The sequence below is a fragment of the Micropterus dolomieu genome, linkage group LG03 (assembly GCF_021292245.1).
Source record: "Micropterus dolomieu isolate WLL.071019.BEF.003 ecotype Adirondacks linkage group LG03, ASM2129224v1, whole genome shotgun sequence".
NCBI classification, from domain to species: domain Eukaryota; kingdom Metazoa; phylum Chordata; class Actinopteri; order Centrarchiformes; family Centrarchidae; genus Micropterus; species Micropterus dolomieu.
This window is the reverse complement of record NC_060152.1, coordinates 23,998,151-24,015,884: the sequence shown is the minus strand read 5'-3', so window position 1 is coordinate 24,015,884 and position 17,734 is coordinate 23,998,151. Positions and strand designations below refer to the sequence as shown.

The 17,734-nt window shown below is 37.5% G+C and overlaps 1 protein-coding gene and 1 long non-coding RNA gene across 7 annotated transcripts in view; one reads left to right on the top strand and one right to left on the bottom strand.

The window, feature by feature from the left end:
- The window catches only part of LOC123968671 (CUB and sushi domain-containing protein 3-like), a 279,670-nt gene that overhangs the window by 92,340 nt on the left and 169,596 nt on the right, over nt 1-17,734 (top strand). For 4 of the 6 annotated variants that reach the window (XM_046045551.1, XM_046045552.1, XM_046045550.1 and 1 more), the window contains exons 1-6: nt 332-567; nt 7,626-7,738; nt 8,957-9,034; nt 10,526-10,613; nt 16,107-16,231; nt 16,690-16,811. In XM_046045551.1, the coding sequence (XP_045901507.1) occupies nt 512-567; nt 7,626-7,738; nt 8,957-9,034; nt 10,526-10,613; nt 16,107-16,231; nt 16,690-16,811 (582 nt within the window). In that variant the 5' untranslated portion in view covers nt 332-511. Of the gene's footprint in view, nt 1-331; nt 568-7,625; nt 7,739-8,956; nt 9,035-10,525; nt 10,614-15,137; nt 15,144-16,106; nt 16,232-16,689; nt 16,812-17,734 lie in introns of those variants that run through there. The other 2 variants (XM_046045555.1, XM_046045554.1) reach the window with 2 other exon arrangements.
- LOC123968674 lies at nt 14,212-14,949 on the bottom strand. Its single transcript, XR_006824517.1, has 2 exons — nt 14,726-14,949; nt 14,212-14,312 (listed from the first exon to the last, which is right to left on the bottom strand). It is a non-coding gene; the product is annotated as an uncharacterized LOC123968674 (long non-coding RNA).

Sequence of the window (17,734 nt, the reverse complement as noted above, 5' to 3'; positions counted from 1 at the left end):
ACACACACACACACACACACACACACACACACACACACACACACACACACACACACACACACACACATATTTCAAAACAATAATTGTAAAAACAATAATGACAATGGCTGGTAATGATGTGTTTAAATGGCCTGCGCAGCTCTAGCATCAGCTTCCACAGTGGTCTTTCTCTGGTTTGCATTTATTTGAGTGGACAGATATTTTATGCCTGAGGCCACTTTTTTTCCCATGTTGAACTTTGAGCACTAGCTCTGAAATAACCCAGAAACCATGTGTCTGTCCTCCCCTCATCCCCCTACCCTGCCTTTCTTTTTGGTGACTGACAGCGGAGGACACATGCGGTGGCACCCTTAGGGGCACCAGCGGGCTCATCTCCAGCTTCGATTTCCCCAGCGGTGACTCCCCTGGCGCTGGTGGAGGTGCTGGAGGCCTGGGCAGCAGCGGGGAGTGTAAGTGGACCATCCTGGCAGACCCGGGGGACACCATCTCCCTGGTTTTCACTGAATTTCAGATGGAGGAGAAGTCTGACTATCTGGAAGTAGAGGGATCTGAACCATCAACTATCTGGTGAGTTGAGCTGTGAGGTAGAGTGAAGTTTTGAAGAGATGAGAATGTATAATTGAGGATGCAAGGTTGGTTTCCTTAAATATTTCTGACTCATGTATTGATTGGAGAAAAATAATCTGTACGACAATCTCTCAAGAAAAATGTTTTGAGTGCTATAGTTGAACTGTTAAATCATGGCCTATTTTCTGTTAGAAAACAGGGCTGCCAAACTGAATGTAGGCCAGAAAGTTAGTTTTGCAATCCAGATTGCTAGGCCTCAGTTTTTTTTTTATCAACAAGGGAAGGTTCCAGTAAATTAACTAGTAAAGTGATGTTTATTTGTGTAGCCCAATATCACTTTATACATAAATATACATAAATGTTTCAATAGGCCTTACATGCCCACAGTTGCAGTTCCAAACCCAGACCTCGAAAATGTTAGCATAGGCGAAACATTGCTTAGATGGCTGGGGGTGCAATAAAGAGCTGTAGGTTGAAAAGAGGAAATTACAGAAATGAACAGGAAGTTGTAGTAGTTAATATAATGAACTCTAACAAAGAGGTTATAATACAAAAATAAGATTACATTTGGTTCAGTAATATAATTTATCTACCTATCTGAGGTGTATATGGTCAGGATGGCCATGTAATACTTTATAGAAGCAGCACTTTAAAGTCAGATGCATGTATTGGAAACTTAAGAAGAAAAGCCAGCTGAGTGGCATGTAAATGTACCTTTTAATGAATTTCCATGGACAGCTGCGTGCAGAAAACATTTTAGTCGTGTGGTTCTGATTGAATTAAATCAATTCACAGAGAGGGCACATGATTCCCTGTGTTATAATTCAAATTAAAGTGCACATGAATTACAGGTCTTCGACAGAGTTTTGTTTTAAAAGCAACCATCCGACACTTCATGGCTCTTTGATATAGAAGTCACTCACAACTGAAACAATGAAATAGGTTTGACCCCCAACTTTGAGGTTATGGTTATCCATCTCTTCTATTTTCTGTGTGTGAATGGAAGCATCCGCCAGGTTTATGTGATCCTGCTGGGCATTAGTTATAATTGCCTGAAAGAAACTCTAATCAATCACTGAGTTATGTGCTTTGTTGTCCCTGAGAGTTGTCATCTGGAGTCAGAGGGAGAGAGAGCGGCAGACACTGTGTCAGTGAGAGACACAGAGTCAAAAGGAGAGGTGCTCTGAGTGTGGTGATGACTGCTAAGTATTGTATGTTGACGTAGCTAAAGAGAGTGTGACAGGGAGCTGATGTGGGATGACGCTGATTTGTTTTGACAGACCATCAGGTAATCCTCCTTCCTCAAAAAACATTGACCTAAAATCAAGTCTCCCACTGACAAATGCCTCTCTCTTTTTCAGAATTTGTTGTTTCGGGAATGGTTTTAAGTGGTTAATTATTTACATAAACTTTACTTCTATTTAGTTTTATTCATTTATTCCTCCGGTCACAAAATATCTTCACACGTTGGAGAGACTGTTGTCGGTCTTCTAATAATGACGGAAACTGTAGACCTACAGATGAGGAAAGAAAATGGATACTTGACTTCAAATTACGAGCATCTATAAATGTAACTCAAATTAAACAATGCGTTTTTTAGCACTTCTTATGTCACATTTATAACATTTTAAACCATTTATGAATTACAGATTTAATGGGTTGTATAAAAACCAAAATAAATCTCTAAATAAAAACTCTAAACTAGGTAATGACATAGACAAACAAACATTTTTGGAGAAATGTCTCTTATCTTTCAAAATCAATGGCATCAAACATGCAATACATATTGGATACATTCAGCGAATACTCCATCTCCTGTACAGCAGGGATTCTTATACTATTCTATCCATTACCTTATCTTCGGGTCACATTAGTGAATTTAAGCAAGCTGTACTTTTGTATTGATGTTTTAAGACCATGCCATGGAGTGAGAAATTGTATTTTTTAGAAAAATCAGTATATCAGACAAATTGTTCAGACATTGTCTGCTATTGGGCGCCACTTCCAAGGACTGGTAGCTCCGCCAACTTGTTCTGCTGTCCAGTGAGAGGCTATAAAGACTAGGGCTGGGCACGTTAAAGCGTTATTATCGTGTTAATGCATTTAATTAATTAATGCCAACAATTATTTTATCACACGTTAACACATTTTTTATTATTAATACCCGCTTGTCGCTACACCTTGTGTCTGACCAGGGACACCTGGTAATGAGCATAAATGGTTTATGCTGCTCCCTAATAAAGACACATACTGTGTTTATTTATCAGGTAAAACAATTAAACGAGCAGTGCCTTTATTTATGGGACCTTTTTGCTTATGTTTGTGGTGAGTGGTCAGCATGCATCACTTGAGCGCTTTAAAACTCCCAAAATAATGTTATTGTATATCACCAAATGTCAGAGGCTGTCAGGCAGAGTTCTCGTTTTAAGGCCTACAATCCAAGTGGGACCCAGCGAACTTGAGTGTTGTGGGGCCAGAATTTTAGAGAGATGGCTTCAACTTGGCCAGGTAAACAAACAGACAAGCAAACAAACGCAATTCAGTGCGAGCAATTCTCACATGCCCATAAAATTCATTGCTCTCACTCGCTCTCTTTTTATGAGTGTCTCTGACGGCATACAAGGCCATTGGACAGCTAAACTTTTAAGCATCCTAACTTATAACACCAGCTGCAGGCAGAGACAAGCAAACTGTCAATTTACCCTTGAGGTTTAGAGCTGCTTAACGATGATTGACAGCCTGGAACCTCAAAGTCAGCCAGATTTAACATTTCCTCTTAGCCTTATTCAGGCAAATAGGCTTAAAGCATGACCCAACTTAACTTGTTATCCTCTCTCAACCTGTGGTATTGCAGATTCTTATGAAGTGATAAACATGAGTAAAAATATGAATGCCAGAAATGAGTTGCAAATTAAGAAACCTTGATCCCTGACAAAATAATTAACTTCGATGCTGGAGAATAAAAATTGCAAAATAAATTCACAAGACGGAACAATTTGCAGAAATTGATTCTTAACATAATTAATGCAATTAACACATAAATTGCACACATTTAATTATTGAAAATATATGAATATTTAACATTAATAGTTACAAAATGGAAAATGTAGTAGCATTTTGAACTGCCCAATCTTTCCAGTCAATATCCTGAAAGTGGATGAAATATGATGACTAATACTTAAAACCAATTCCTGATAGTTAATAGTACAAAAAGTACACAAAATGAGGCAATAGGGCAAGAAATATGTTTTGCTGACACCTCTTAGCGGCTTTTATCCTATTATCAATTGAAGATCCCTGTAAATGAGTTTATTGATTCTATTGCTGTCATGCTGGGGAAGGTTGATGTGATGCTACACATCAATCACTGTTAAAGTAGACAGAAATAATCTGTGTTTCCCTTTGACAAAAGCCAACAGTGGACTCTGGCTAGACCAAGGAAAACAATTCTTTGTTATTCGTCTGACCTTTAATGTGATTGTACAGCGCTGTTCACAAAGGGCAAAAACAACAAGCACTAGATTACACGTCACTCATTATTTCAAATCTGGACACAGAACATTAAACCTGTAAGGCTTTGTGGATATTAGATATACGTTTTTCCTTATATAGTATGAACTGTTCTGCTTTTTATTTTTCATATTTTTCTCTTCATGTCTACCATATTTTCTACCTTCCTATCCATCCAGTGTCTTTGCAGATTATTTGCTTACCTACTGTAACATTAACTCAGCATTCTGTAAACATACTAAGAAATCTTAGGCTTTAGAAAAGATTGCTACTTCGCAGACCAATCGGTTCACTGAATATGAACAATCCTATTCCAACAGAGTGGCTAAATGGCTGTCAGATGAAGATTACAAAATTCAAATCGGGTTGAGAGTAAGAGGTACCCTGCAGCTAAATGACAAACTTTGGTTAAATTACCATGTGTACTAGATTCAATTTCTTCTTTCTTGGATTTGTTATTGATCTTTCCAGGAAAAATATAACCTATCAAAATGTCTCCAAAAGCTATCCTCTAATGTGGTCAGACTGGGAAGCAATGTTAATTGAAGAATTTGAATTGACAATTGACCAAGGTATTCCACCAGGGCAATTAATGTAAGGAGCTACTTATGCAGTGACTGGCTCATTGTTCTCAGAAGGCAGTCTACATGGCAGACAGGCACCGAGGTGTATACGTTCGTCTCTGGTGAGGGACTAACTAAGCATAGACTTCTTTATCGCATTAAATATTCTTACAATTACTCTCTCGTCAGATTTTATAGAATGTGTGTGGGAGGAAAAGACAAAATCACCTGGCTCTATCTTTTTTGACAAATGTGAATTGATCCCTCATTATCTGGGCTGCACCTACTTCTAACCTGCCTCTCTGTGAAACTAAGTAGAGACACCAGAGATTTCAACTTATCACTCTGGCCTCAAGGCCACATTTGGCCACAGTATGTGCACGTTGGGACTCGTTATGTTGGTATTTTGATGACATTGCCATGCTCCCTTGAACCCCTCGTCCAATCAAATAAAGCCTATTTTACTCAGGGAACGTCATGAAAACTCCCTAATGTGCCTTGCAAACCTATGTCAGAATCTACCATTAATCCTTTAGACACCCCAAATTGATGATATGAAGCATGCTAAAACCAAGCACACAAAAACACTGCACTCATGCCAAGAAGCAATCTCCAAAAAGCCATATTGTATATCTATGAAGGAACAAATAGACAGCCTGAGTGAGTCTGCAGAGATAGAATGGCAGTGCATTATGTGAGTAATCCATTTTTCCAATTGGACTTTCTCATCTTTTGTCACTCAATATGCACTGGAGGAGATGCAATAAGTAAACAGCAGACCACACTCACTTGTTCTTATCTGTTTTAAGGAGACTGGGCAGCCCACTTTCCTCAAGTAATTTATTTGTTTTCATGGCAGTTACATTGGACGAGTACCACTGACGAGCGTAGAGGTTTTGGGAAGTGGACCTAAATTATTTTGCATAACCATTAATGGCTGCTGTTAAATATTATATCACAATCTGGACAAATAAGGACAACTTGAGAAACAAAAGTGATAGAACATATTCCCTGACATGATACTGTATCAGTGCTCAGTTACATACAACATTAAATATCTTCATCAAAGGAAGCATGAGGACATTTTGGCATGAAGTCATCATTTTCTCAGGTCACATCAGGTGCTACAAGTCTTCCTTCTCTGCCAGCTTCCAGCCTATGAGCACATTTGTGTTCATTAGGGCATCTGCCCTTACTGGGAGCACAGCAGCTGGAGGAGTGGTGAGGGAGTGTATTTCTTCTGTGCAAACTAGGCGTCCCTGAAATGGTATCACAATATATTATATATATTTTCACTTTGTACTCGCATTGCTTTATACAGCAGTGAGATTTTTGATGCAGACTGTTATTGTATAAATTAATAGAATGGTTTACTGCAGATATATACAAATATGCTCGTTGAAGTAAGTCCTCTGTAAGGTGTCATTAAGCTTTTATTTACTGTTGATGGCAGAGCATGTTTCACTTCCCCTGCCATACTTTGCCATTGTGGCAACAGTATATTCACCTCCACTGGTCTTAAATTTGTAACATCACTCCTGTGCTGCTCGAAGCATCTGTGCAACTTCTGGATGGGTACAGCTTTATTGTCACAATCCATTTTCTTTTAGACTTTTAACAGAAATCTTGTGATAATTTGCAGCTTCCACTACAGGAAACATGGAGGTAGTTTCCTCTAAATAGTTCAGCTACCTGAAGGCTGCTCTTTTCCATTCTGCTCGTATATTGGTGTCATTAGCATTTTATCAATGACGCAATGAGAGAAAAGGTCGACTTTGTGTGAAAATCAATTACCTTTTAACTGCCATCATCTCCCCTTGTAATGGATCATTGGGATTAAAAAAATCAGTATTTTAACATCGCATTTATTTTGCTGATCAATTGAAAATAAAACAGGCAACAGTCTATAATCTGTCAGAGATTTATTTTACTCTCTGAAAAAAGTAATGAAGTTAAAATTTAAGCAACCAGTGGTGTAAGGAGGAATCAAGTGCCAAGTAGACCTACTAATGTATTTCTTATATCTGCAATGGCCACCCAAGGAAAAAGTCACCCTCTCCTTTGTTTTTCCTCATCACTCACTGTCTCTTTCTTTCTCTCACTGCCGCTTTCATTGCTTTCATTTTGCTTTTTGTGTCTGGCCCTTAGGTGGCTCTGCAGTAAATGCCAAAGAAATTACACAGAAAAACAAACCTTAAACATGACTGCACCATAGGACTGCACACACAATAACAAAGAGGTGCACAGATTGGGGGCACATACACACAGACAAAATAATAAGTTACACATTGTTTTGTTTTTTTCCACTGAGCCAATTTGGGAACACGGGGCTCAACTGTACCATGCTCTTTTTCAGCCTGTCCCTCCTCTGTTTAATAGTTAGACTGGCACTGTGCGCTATCGACTGTGGTATGACAGGATCCAGCGCAAGGATTGCAAGGAAATTGAAAAAAGCCAGAGCTGGTCAGTTAGACAAATGAGAAGGCCCCTGGCAGCTTTAAATCTCTATGATTATAGAGTGTCCCTGATGCTGCGACCACACACTGAATAAAACTTCTGATCTAAAACACATACACAGGCAGTGAGACAAAAGTTTTGACAAATGCAACTGCACATACATAGACATGTCTGCACATAGGTAAAACACACTTTTTCTTTCTGTTACTATTTGTTTTCCAATTCCCATCACACACACGCAAACAAGCAAACCTGCTGGATCAAAGTAACGTGCCCCCCCCCAGGTTTTAGAACCTGGTCTTTATTAAGGGCACTATTTTCTTTCCATGCCTGACACACTGTGGAAATGGATAGAGTCCATGTCTTTAGTTGGTTTATTTTCTCACCTTTTAATTCTTGTGAAGTCGTTTCTCCAAGGTTTTTAATCATGGTGTCATTTTACTCAATTGTCTGTTTTCCCTTTTCTAGGATGCTAGTGACCAGAAAGCTACAGAGTTGAATTAAATATTTTTATTTCTTTACTCCCAGGCTAACTGGAATGAATATTCCAGCACCCATCATCAGCAACAAAAACTGGTTACGGCTGCATTTTGTGACAGAGAGCAACCACCGCCACAAAGGCTTCAGGGCTCAGTATCAAGGTAAGACATGATTACTTCATTTGCACATCGAAATAGATGGCCCCCTACTTGAATAAAAAGGTATCATCATAGAAATAACACACTGTAATTACAAAACATGTTTTTGATCTTTGTTAACTGAATATTAAACAGTTTGATTAATACCCCCTCTGTAGAGGGCATGAAGGCTTTTTCTGCTCCAAACCACTGACTTCAAAGGACCTTGTTAATCAAAAATCTGAGAGATAAAGACTGTACATACTTTGCCCCTTATAAAAACTCAGCTCTGGCAACTCAATAATCCATTACCCTGACATTGTTCTTTGGCATATGTATATGTGCTGCATATACTAGGGTATACCGTAAAGGCTCCAAGCCAGATATGAACCCTGCAACTTTACCATAAACATCTCTATAAACATATTCAGTAACATGCATGCGAGGCAACTTATTGGAAATCAACTGCATTGCATATCTCATCTATTGCAGTGCATTGTTGTGCGTTAAAGCAATGTTTAAAATGTATTTGTTATTTATGATGTAAAGGGCAAATATTTTTTTAAGCAAAGACAGGCACTGAGAGGGTTTTGTTGCACAGTACACTCCTGAGCAAATAACAATCCTTATCACTAAATAGATTCACATCCTAATTGTGTTCATCACAGGTTGAATTAACAAGTTGACCTACAGTGTCGTTCAGAGGAGAGCCTTTGTCTCAGTTTGTTTTCAAATTCAAATAGCCTTGTTTTTGCTTAAAACAACATTCATTGCTTTTGATTATTCTGTTTAAACTTCAAAATGATGAGAGCCACTTGCATCACCTGGCTTTTGTGTGCAATCTGGCCCCTGCTGTGTTTAATTAGACTGCCTTAAGATGTAGCAGTGCAGGCCTTGGGCTGCTCTTTGATTCTGCGTGGTATTTCCCCTCAATAAGCTAAAACCATTAAATCTGCTCTGACCAATCAATTTCCATCCACTGTTCATTATGTCCAAGTTATATGAACAAACAAACATGAGAAACCAATATAGGTTTTATAAAATTGCCAGGGCTATCTTTAGGAATGCATCAGAGCCTTAGGACTAATTTCTTTTGTAAAAGCACACCAGTAGCAATTACATTTTGATGTTCTTCGTAGGACCAAGTATTATCCAGAGAAAGAAACACTTGTACTGTATCTTCTCACATCTAATACTGTAACTTCTTTTATCTAATGAACTCTTTCTATTGCTCTCGACCAGTGAAAAGCTCTGGAGAGCTTAAATCCAGAGGGGTAAAATTATTACCAGGAAAGGACAACACTAACAAACTGTCTTTGAGTAAGTCTTTTATTTTTCTTATGCAACTGTTTTCATTGTTTTTTTTGTTTGTTTGTTTGTTTATGTAGGGCTTGCGTTCTGGGTCTTTGTTTCATTCTTGTCTCTTTTATTTTGCTGCATCATTTGGTGAAGGAATTAAGCTACAGTACTAGATTTTGCAGAAGTGCAGTCTCTTTCTTTCTGATGACCTATTTCCCCTGCTGTCTTGGACTTCTCTGTCCTGACAGAAATGAACTCAGTTAGATCAGGCCTAGTTATATATGTATATGTAGTGCAGCAAAATGTTAAATTTGATAATTTTCAGTCGGCCAAAATCCCCTCCTTCATTCTGTACTATTTAAGCAATACCTCAGATTGACTTATGTTCATGCACTGTGTGATCTACACACACAGCCGTCAAGGTTGAGTGACCACTCACTTGTCAGATGATTTGTGTACACTTCAGACTGAAGCAAATATATTCTAATTGCTTGCGGATCTCTGTCATTAACATAAATCTAGAACACAATTCCCTCTAACTCCACAGTGCACTAAACACTTAAGTGATAACAGGTTGTAATCTTTATTACCTTATGTGTCATAGATTCGGTATTGCATGGAGAGATAATTAATGCAGAGGGCTGTAATCTTTTCTACGAGAGAATACTGTATATCATTTAAAAGACTACGAAGAGACGCTTCATATGGCGTGTGGATTCATTGCATATTATTGAACCGTAATATAACTGTAATATAACCCTCAACAATTAACTTCAAAGCTAATGAACTTCCTGAAAGAAGTCAACGAAGAAAACACATGCTGGTAGAGTGTCTCACATTAAAATGGAAGGGTCTTTGTGTGTGTGGGGTGATGTCTTATTGCTAATATTACAACAAACCTTAACGATAATTACTATACTACATATTTCATGAATTTCATTTCCAGTGCATGCGGTCTTTGATTTACAGATCATAATGTGAGGGGGAGATGAGCTTGTTAAAAGTTAGAACACAGAAAAACACTCAACTATTTTCCTATTCCCAAGCCACCTCTCTACATTCCTACCATAGTAAAGGCCATATTCTATATGAAACCATATCTAAAAGGCTTTTTTTAGGCAATTGATAGTTGAAGGTTATTTAATCTTCTTAGTCCCTGTTGAGCACAGATATATGTCCTTCTTTTTTGTCTAGCTCAGGTAAGAGAGGTGCATTTACCCTTGGCACTCACTCTGATATCACAAAACATGAGTGTGTATTCACAACAGTGCTGCCAAATAACTGGCAGTTGAAAGTCTCTGACATTGAGAGATGAGGTCGATTTGTCTAACTACGTGATTCATGGAACCAAATGCTGTTGCCAAACATAACCAGTGAACATTCAGACAGAGTTAGCTACTATTCAAGTGCTTTTCACTGCAGTGGGTGTTTTTTTTTTTTAAGAACGTACGGTGCTTTGAAAATTAAAGTGTCTCTCTCACAACGTTCTTGGTCCTTCTCTTTCTCACTCAGTGAATGAAGGAGGAATCAAACAGGTGTCTAATTACTGCCCTGACCCAGGGGAGCCTGAGAATGGCAAACGAACCGGCTCCGACTTCAGGTGAGTTGGTGCTGCAGCAGCTGAAGCGGCGGAGCTCAGATTTGTGCAGAGGGGAGTTAAGTAGCGGGACAACATGCTCTGCATCCAATTTCAGCAGTATGACATGCAGCATGTTCCAAGTGTAACTGTCACATTCTATTAAGTCAACAAAATCTGTGTGTGCATCCCAGTTTCTAATCTTGTTATGTCAACCTGCATCAGTTTTGGAACTTTGTTATATTAGAATCACATATCACGTAGTGTTTGATCTATTTACCAGAGTCATGGACTTGTCATGGAAATCTTTTTGCGAACATTGTACAATACAGTCTATTTTCTTTTCATGAACCAGACCCATTACACTTTGAGGAGACAAAACTTTCAGACTATTTACTTAAACATGTAGCAGTCTTTGATTACAATTTATTCTTATACAGTGTACAGAATGCTACATAGTGAACTCTTACAGCTTTAGAAACCTTCTCTAGTTCTAAAAATGAACCAGTTGGATCTTAAGATTTGGCCAACTGCAACAGTTAAACACACAGTATGCAATTAAGGCAATTATAGTCTTCATTTGTGAACAACTGCCATTGCCAATGGAAATCTATTTGACATGAATCAGGGAGAAATCATGTTCACAGACAAGGTAATGTATTAAAGTTTTATTCACGTTACATTTAGTCACGTTCACAGACTTCCTTCCTCACTCTCTGACGTATCTCATGTTTCTATGGAGGTTATTGCAACTAAAAGGGGTGATGGGCATATGAAATCTGTGACAGGCGACCAAATAAAATGCACCGTTATCTAGAAAAAAATTACGTATTTCTGTGTTTGAACATTTTTGGAAACATTTGGAATAATGTAAGTACACAACTCATCAACATATATAACATAGGTCTAGATATTTTAGTGCAGACATTTTGTACCTTTATGCCCGTGCTCAGGTCCCTGCACAACTGAGTGCATGTTTCTTTTTTCACGTAAATAAATACCCTCCTGTGTCTAAGATCACTCTCCACTTGACTCTATTAGCTCTAATTTGGAATATATTTTATGTCTAGCATTTACATATGAACACAAGTGAGGTTTATTTGCAAAAAATGCTCACTGCATTATGCATCATTGTTTCTTATTAGGTCCACTGAATTTGATATATTGCTGCACTGAGCAATGCAAAGCTGCAATGAATGATGGGGGGGAAAAATATGGATAGCACTTTATAATAACTACACACTATAAAGCATTAGTTAAGCATTAGTAAATAAGAAATTCATCATTTATAAAGCATTATTCATACATTAATACACATTAGTAATAATTCATAAACACAGTTATAATGTTTTATTCTTTATCCACACACTATGAAGCAGTTAAGTATTAGTACATTTTTAATTCATCATTTATAAACCATTGTTCTTTCATTAATACACAAGTTATTTATAAACATAGTTATACATGTTGTATTCTTTATTAATAAGCTCATCTATAATGTGCTTAATAATTGTATTTTCTTACTTTATATATGATCGGTTCACTATTTATAAATGAAGTATTATTTTAATGACAAACCATTTATGTATGAGTTGTTAATGGTTCATAAGATCATTTGGAAAGTTTAAGAAAATCATTACATAACTGGGTGTTTTTTGATACTTTCCCACGGAAGAGTATAAACAACCTAAGCATAACTCGTAAATCTACTAGTGGCAAAGCCCAAAGGATGCTACTAACTTTACTGGGTAAAAGCCTCACCGTTACAGGCCTGGTACTGTTTCTCTGAACTCCTCATGAAAACTCCAGAGATCTGCTGTGCGCTTCCAGAGATCTGCTGTGATTGGACCAACAAAAGGTTGCTTGGATGGTCCATTGAAAGACACCAATTAGATAAATATAGATAGATATTCTCTAAACATTTGTTAATAAAGTATTTCATGATTAATTCAGGTAGTTACAAAGCATTTACTAGTTGTTAGTAAGTACATTGTGTGAGCTCATGTAAAGTGAGGACTATCTATGCCTTACAAAGCATTTACAGATGATATTGTGACACACAAGAATCAGTTATCTTCTGAACAGAAAAAGAAAACGGACACAACACAAAGGGATACAGAACATATTATTTATTACAAAATGCCTTTCACCCATTCATTCACAAAAAACACTAGCGTAGAACTTTGGCTAACTTACCAACCTAGGTTCTGAGAAGTCGTGTAGGGGAGAGAAATACTGTGTGTGATTAAAGAACAGTGGGGAGGTTTATTACAGAGCCTTTAATACTCTCATAGTGCATCAACCATGTTTGAAACAATCCCCAGAATAAGAAGAGCTCTTTCATAAAAAATACAATTTTAAAAAGTGTCCAGTGTCTTTCAGTTATTTGTATCTCTACCTGGGCAGGATAATGAACGTGTGGTGGATCTTTCTTATCTGCCAGTGTCCTGTAATCTGATGTGTCAGTCCTGTTGAATGGGATCAGAAGCAGTTTGCCACACCGCGGTCCGATCTCATCATACAGGGACTCGCTGCCATCTGCATCCAGCGAAGACTTGACCTCTAAGTTACAATCCAGGGTCTCAAAAACCAGTTTGCACATATAGTGCAGAATAAATCAGATAAATCATCACAGTCAATGTTCTTCAAATAAGATCTCATCCCGTTTGTCAACTCAATATCATCACCCTGTTGTCTAGGGACTCTCTTAAGTTTTACTTTGTTATAACGTTACCAAAGATTTATAACTTTACCAGGTAACATTTAAGCAAGACATCGATACCGTTACTATGAATTAATTTAATTTCTCCATCTCTTACATTACATTAAATTACAACCAAAAAATACTGAACAGAGTTTAACCGTTACACATTTTAGTCAAGGAAATTATCTTTAACACATATTATCATAAATACTGTAAATAAAAATACCTCTGTAGGTACTACATTTGCTTACACATCCAAAAGTACCTCCAGAGATTAGTTTGAAACCAGGACACAGCAAAATACTGTTGAACAGTTCACGACATCGCGTTCACAACATCCTCCAACTGCTTTAACTTACAGTAACATGGTTTTAACCCGCCCATTTAAGCTGCATCACGCTCTCTCCTGAAGGTTACAAACTTTACTCACCGGAGTTTCCAGGGGGGAAAAACTCCTTCGGCAAATGACGGCATTCAAAAATCCCGAGTGATGGTGTCTTTACACTTAAGACCCGCTTCTGGGCCCGTGTGATCGCGTTTTTCCAACTGCGTCTTAGCCTGCTTCTCTCTGTTCTTCCTCGGTGCGGTCTGGCGCCAAAGTGCAAGACTGTATGGCTGCAGCCTGGAGCCTCCCGTCTCGTGCCCTCTCGCGTGGTGCCTTCCGCTAGTTTCTACGGTGCAAAATAAAAACTCACGTCTGGTTCGTTCTGTCTTCCTCCTACTTTGGTGTTTTTGAACTGAATAGTTACGGCAATCATGCGAATGGATAAAATACTTAATAAAATATCTGCTGCTTATCCTGTGTATGTGCCAACTAAACAACACACGAATAGAATAGAATAAGCAATTGTATTTGCAGCGATTTGCCTATTAAGTGTGGAAACAATATAGAACATATAAACAAAAACGAGTCTTGGAGAGAGTACAACATGTTTATTATTTAGTTCTTCATTAGCACTGTCCTCCCGCACATTGGCAGAAATTGCTGCAGGATCCAGGGTCACCTCTTCCATCGTACCCTGTGTTTATAAGAAAAACAGAACAAAATCATACTCTTGATCTGCTCTCATACAGTGTTTAGATTTGTTTTTGTTTCAGACAGTCTTTTTTGTTAGCAACAAGCATACTCAGCACAGTTGTTTTTTTAAAAGACACTGATGTATTCCTTAGGTAAAATCAAAAAAAGAAACCACTAAAGTCTGTTATCATAAATTGGTATAGGTAACAAGTTAGTGTTGAGCTAATATTCGCTAACAAACGTCTAATTGAAACGCTCTCGCAGTTTAAAGTGTTAAATTCATCGCAGGTTTCATCACATAGGTTAACGTCAGGGACACAACAATAACACCCAGAAATATGCAAAAAATGTATGGCCAAATATATATATTATATATATTTATATGTTTTTAATTGATTGCATGAATGAACTCACCCGTGACTCCGACACTTTTTCCTTCTGCTTCTGCTGCTTCTTCTCTTGATTAACACCAGATTGCAAACAACGTTTAGGTGCATACCGCCATCTACTGTACAGGAGTGTGTAACACACATAATTCGCGATTTTCATTTTGACACTTGAAACTACGTTTAAAACAATCTTTCTACCAGATTGCTGGAATAGCATTATCATTAGCACGACAGTCTTAAGTTATCAGTTCAAAACACCGAAGAACGAGGTAGAAATAGAGAACAATACGCGAGCTTTTATTTTGAAATGTAGACGGGAGGCTCCAGGCTGCAGTCAAACCCTAAAGTGAGCGCACACGGCAGGGACTACTGGATGCGCCAAGGGTCAAAATAGCGCTGCTTTAAGGCCCGTATTTTTTTTTTTATGTGGGCTACAGTCTATGGTAAGGAGGAGACATGGTTGAGAAGGGCGGCTTGACCAGAAACCATACTTTCACTTTTTTCCTGTGTTAACCACAAAGTCAATATTGAGTTTTTTTCTTCGGTTGCGTATGGAACAGAAGTAACGTTCGGTTTCAAAACGTTATTCACTAGTTTTATTTTGAAAGCATAACCGGACGTTTCGTATTTATTGTTGCTAACTTGACCGCCGAGACGTCCAAAAACTACACTAAAGAGGTGTTAAGGTGTTAACCCAGGCCGTAATAAAGCTGAGATTAAGAAGCCTAATGTTTTGTATGGCCTAGATAGTCCTTACTTTAGAGAGAAAATACTTGTGATAAACGGTGAGGTTTTTACCCAGTACAGTTAGCTGGGGCATCTTTCCGGTAGTCTAGCATCCTTTGGGCTTTTTCACTGGTAGATTTACGAGTTATGCTGAGATTCTTTATACTCTTTAGTGGGAAAGTATCAAAAAACAGGCAGTTATGTAATGATTTTCTTAAACTTTCCAAATGATCTTATGAACCATTAACAACTCATACATAAATGGTTTGTCATTAAAATAATACTTCATTTATAAATAGTGAACCGATCATGTATAAAGTATGAAAATACAATTATTAAGCACATTATAGATGAGCTTAATAAAGAATAATGTATAACTGTTTATAAATGACTTACTAATGTGTATTAACGTAAGAACAATGGTTTATAAATGATGAATTAAAAATGTACTAATACTTAACAACTGCTTCATGGTGTGTAGATAATAAAGAATAAAACATTTAACTGTATTTATGAATGACTTACTAATGTGTATTAATGTATGAACAATGCTTTATAAATGATGAATTCCTTATTTACTAATGCTTAACTAATGCTTTATAGTGTGTAGTTATTAAAAAGTGCTACCAAAATATGAATTTGATATTTTATCAGAAGTCATTGTTATGTTATCTTCTCAGCATTGGAGCAACTGCTCAATTTACCTGTGATGAAGACCATGTGCTGCAGGGTTCAAAAACGATTACCTGCCAGCGCGTAGCCGAAGTCTTCGCTGCTTGGAGCGACCACAGACCCGTCTGCAAGGGTGAGCGAGGCTCCTGAAGAGCTAATAAAACAGTTTGATTAAGGCAGTGCCTCTGGATATAGGCTCTATGCAGATAGAGGAAAGTTCATTTTTGTTAATTATGTATGAAAGCCTCTGCTGCAGCACTCTACTTTGCCATTCCAAAATGCGCTGCCGGTTTTTCTGTTTCATAATACCTGGAGCACCTTTTAGAATTTGATTAATGGAAAAGCAGCTAATAGACCTTCTCTCTACTTGTGCAAACAATATATTACCTTTCTGTCAAATTACAATGCAGGAGTTATTGCTCTGCTTTCTGAGCATATTAATTGTGAATTTAACGTTCATAGGACTGACTTTTAGGTTTTGTAGTGATGATTATTATTCTATGTGTGCTGTATATATGTGTATATATATTTTTTAAATGATATTTTGAATTGTCTGCGTCTTTAGGCTTATTTCTTTTTATTGTATTGCAGTGAAAACATGTGGGTCAAACCTACAGGGACCTTCTGGAACTTTTACATCTCCTAACTTCCCTATTCAGTATGAAAGTAACTCCCAGTGTGTGTGGATCATCACGGCCAGCGATCCAAACAAGGTAGTACAATAGAGTCGGGGGTTTTCTTTGAGTTCGTAGTATTCTTACTCTTTGACCAAGTCTAATGAAAACCTACCACAACTGTTGTCGTGTGAGGACCCAACAATAACAGGCCTTTGGATCCCTAATCATTATTCCCATCTTCACTAACAAAACACACAGTCACTAGTACAACAGTACAACTTTTGCGCACCACAACTGACTTCATTGCAGCCAGGATTCCTTTAGTGTTTATTTTTCAGGAGATTTTTCGCACAGATTTTTCGCACTGAATTATCCCCCAAAACAAACAGACCTGGTGATTAAAACCGGTAGAAGCACTGAATAAAGCAGTTTCATGTTAGAAATCACTGTTTCTCCAACGCCGTTCGGCGGACACTGGATGCTGCGAGCCCTAGCAGCTGCTTCTAACATTGCTCATTTGTTTCTCTGATAACTTAAGATCCAGATATCCAATGGATAAAATCCTTCAGCTGGTTAAAATATATAGTTAAAAACGACAAAGATAAAAGATAAAGTGGCTTAAAATGGCGTAAAGAGTCAATTTATGCCTCTTAGAAATTTATGGTAGAAACACGATATTTGAAAAAGATTTGTGTAAGAGTATTGATGTCAACTAAGTGCACCAAACTTTTTTTTTTCAGTGTTGTGGCTATATGCAGTATTGTAACGATTCAAACATAGTTTTTTGGTGTAAAGAATCAATTTATGCCAGCTCTATATCTATCTATCTATCTATCTATCTATCTATCATAATATAATAATAATCTTTATTTGTAGAGCACTTTTCAAAAACAAGTTACAAAGTGCTTTAACAAGTGTAAAGACAATAATACAAAAACAATACAAGATAAAAGCATGAAAACATTGAAAAGACTAAAATACACGTTTAAGATAAATATAAAATTAGTAAAATAGAATAA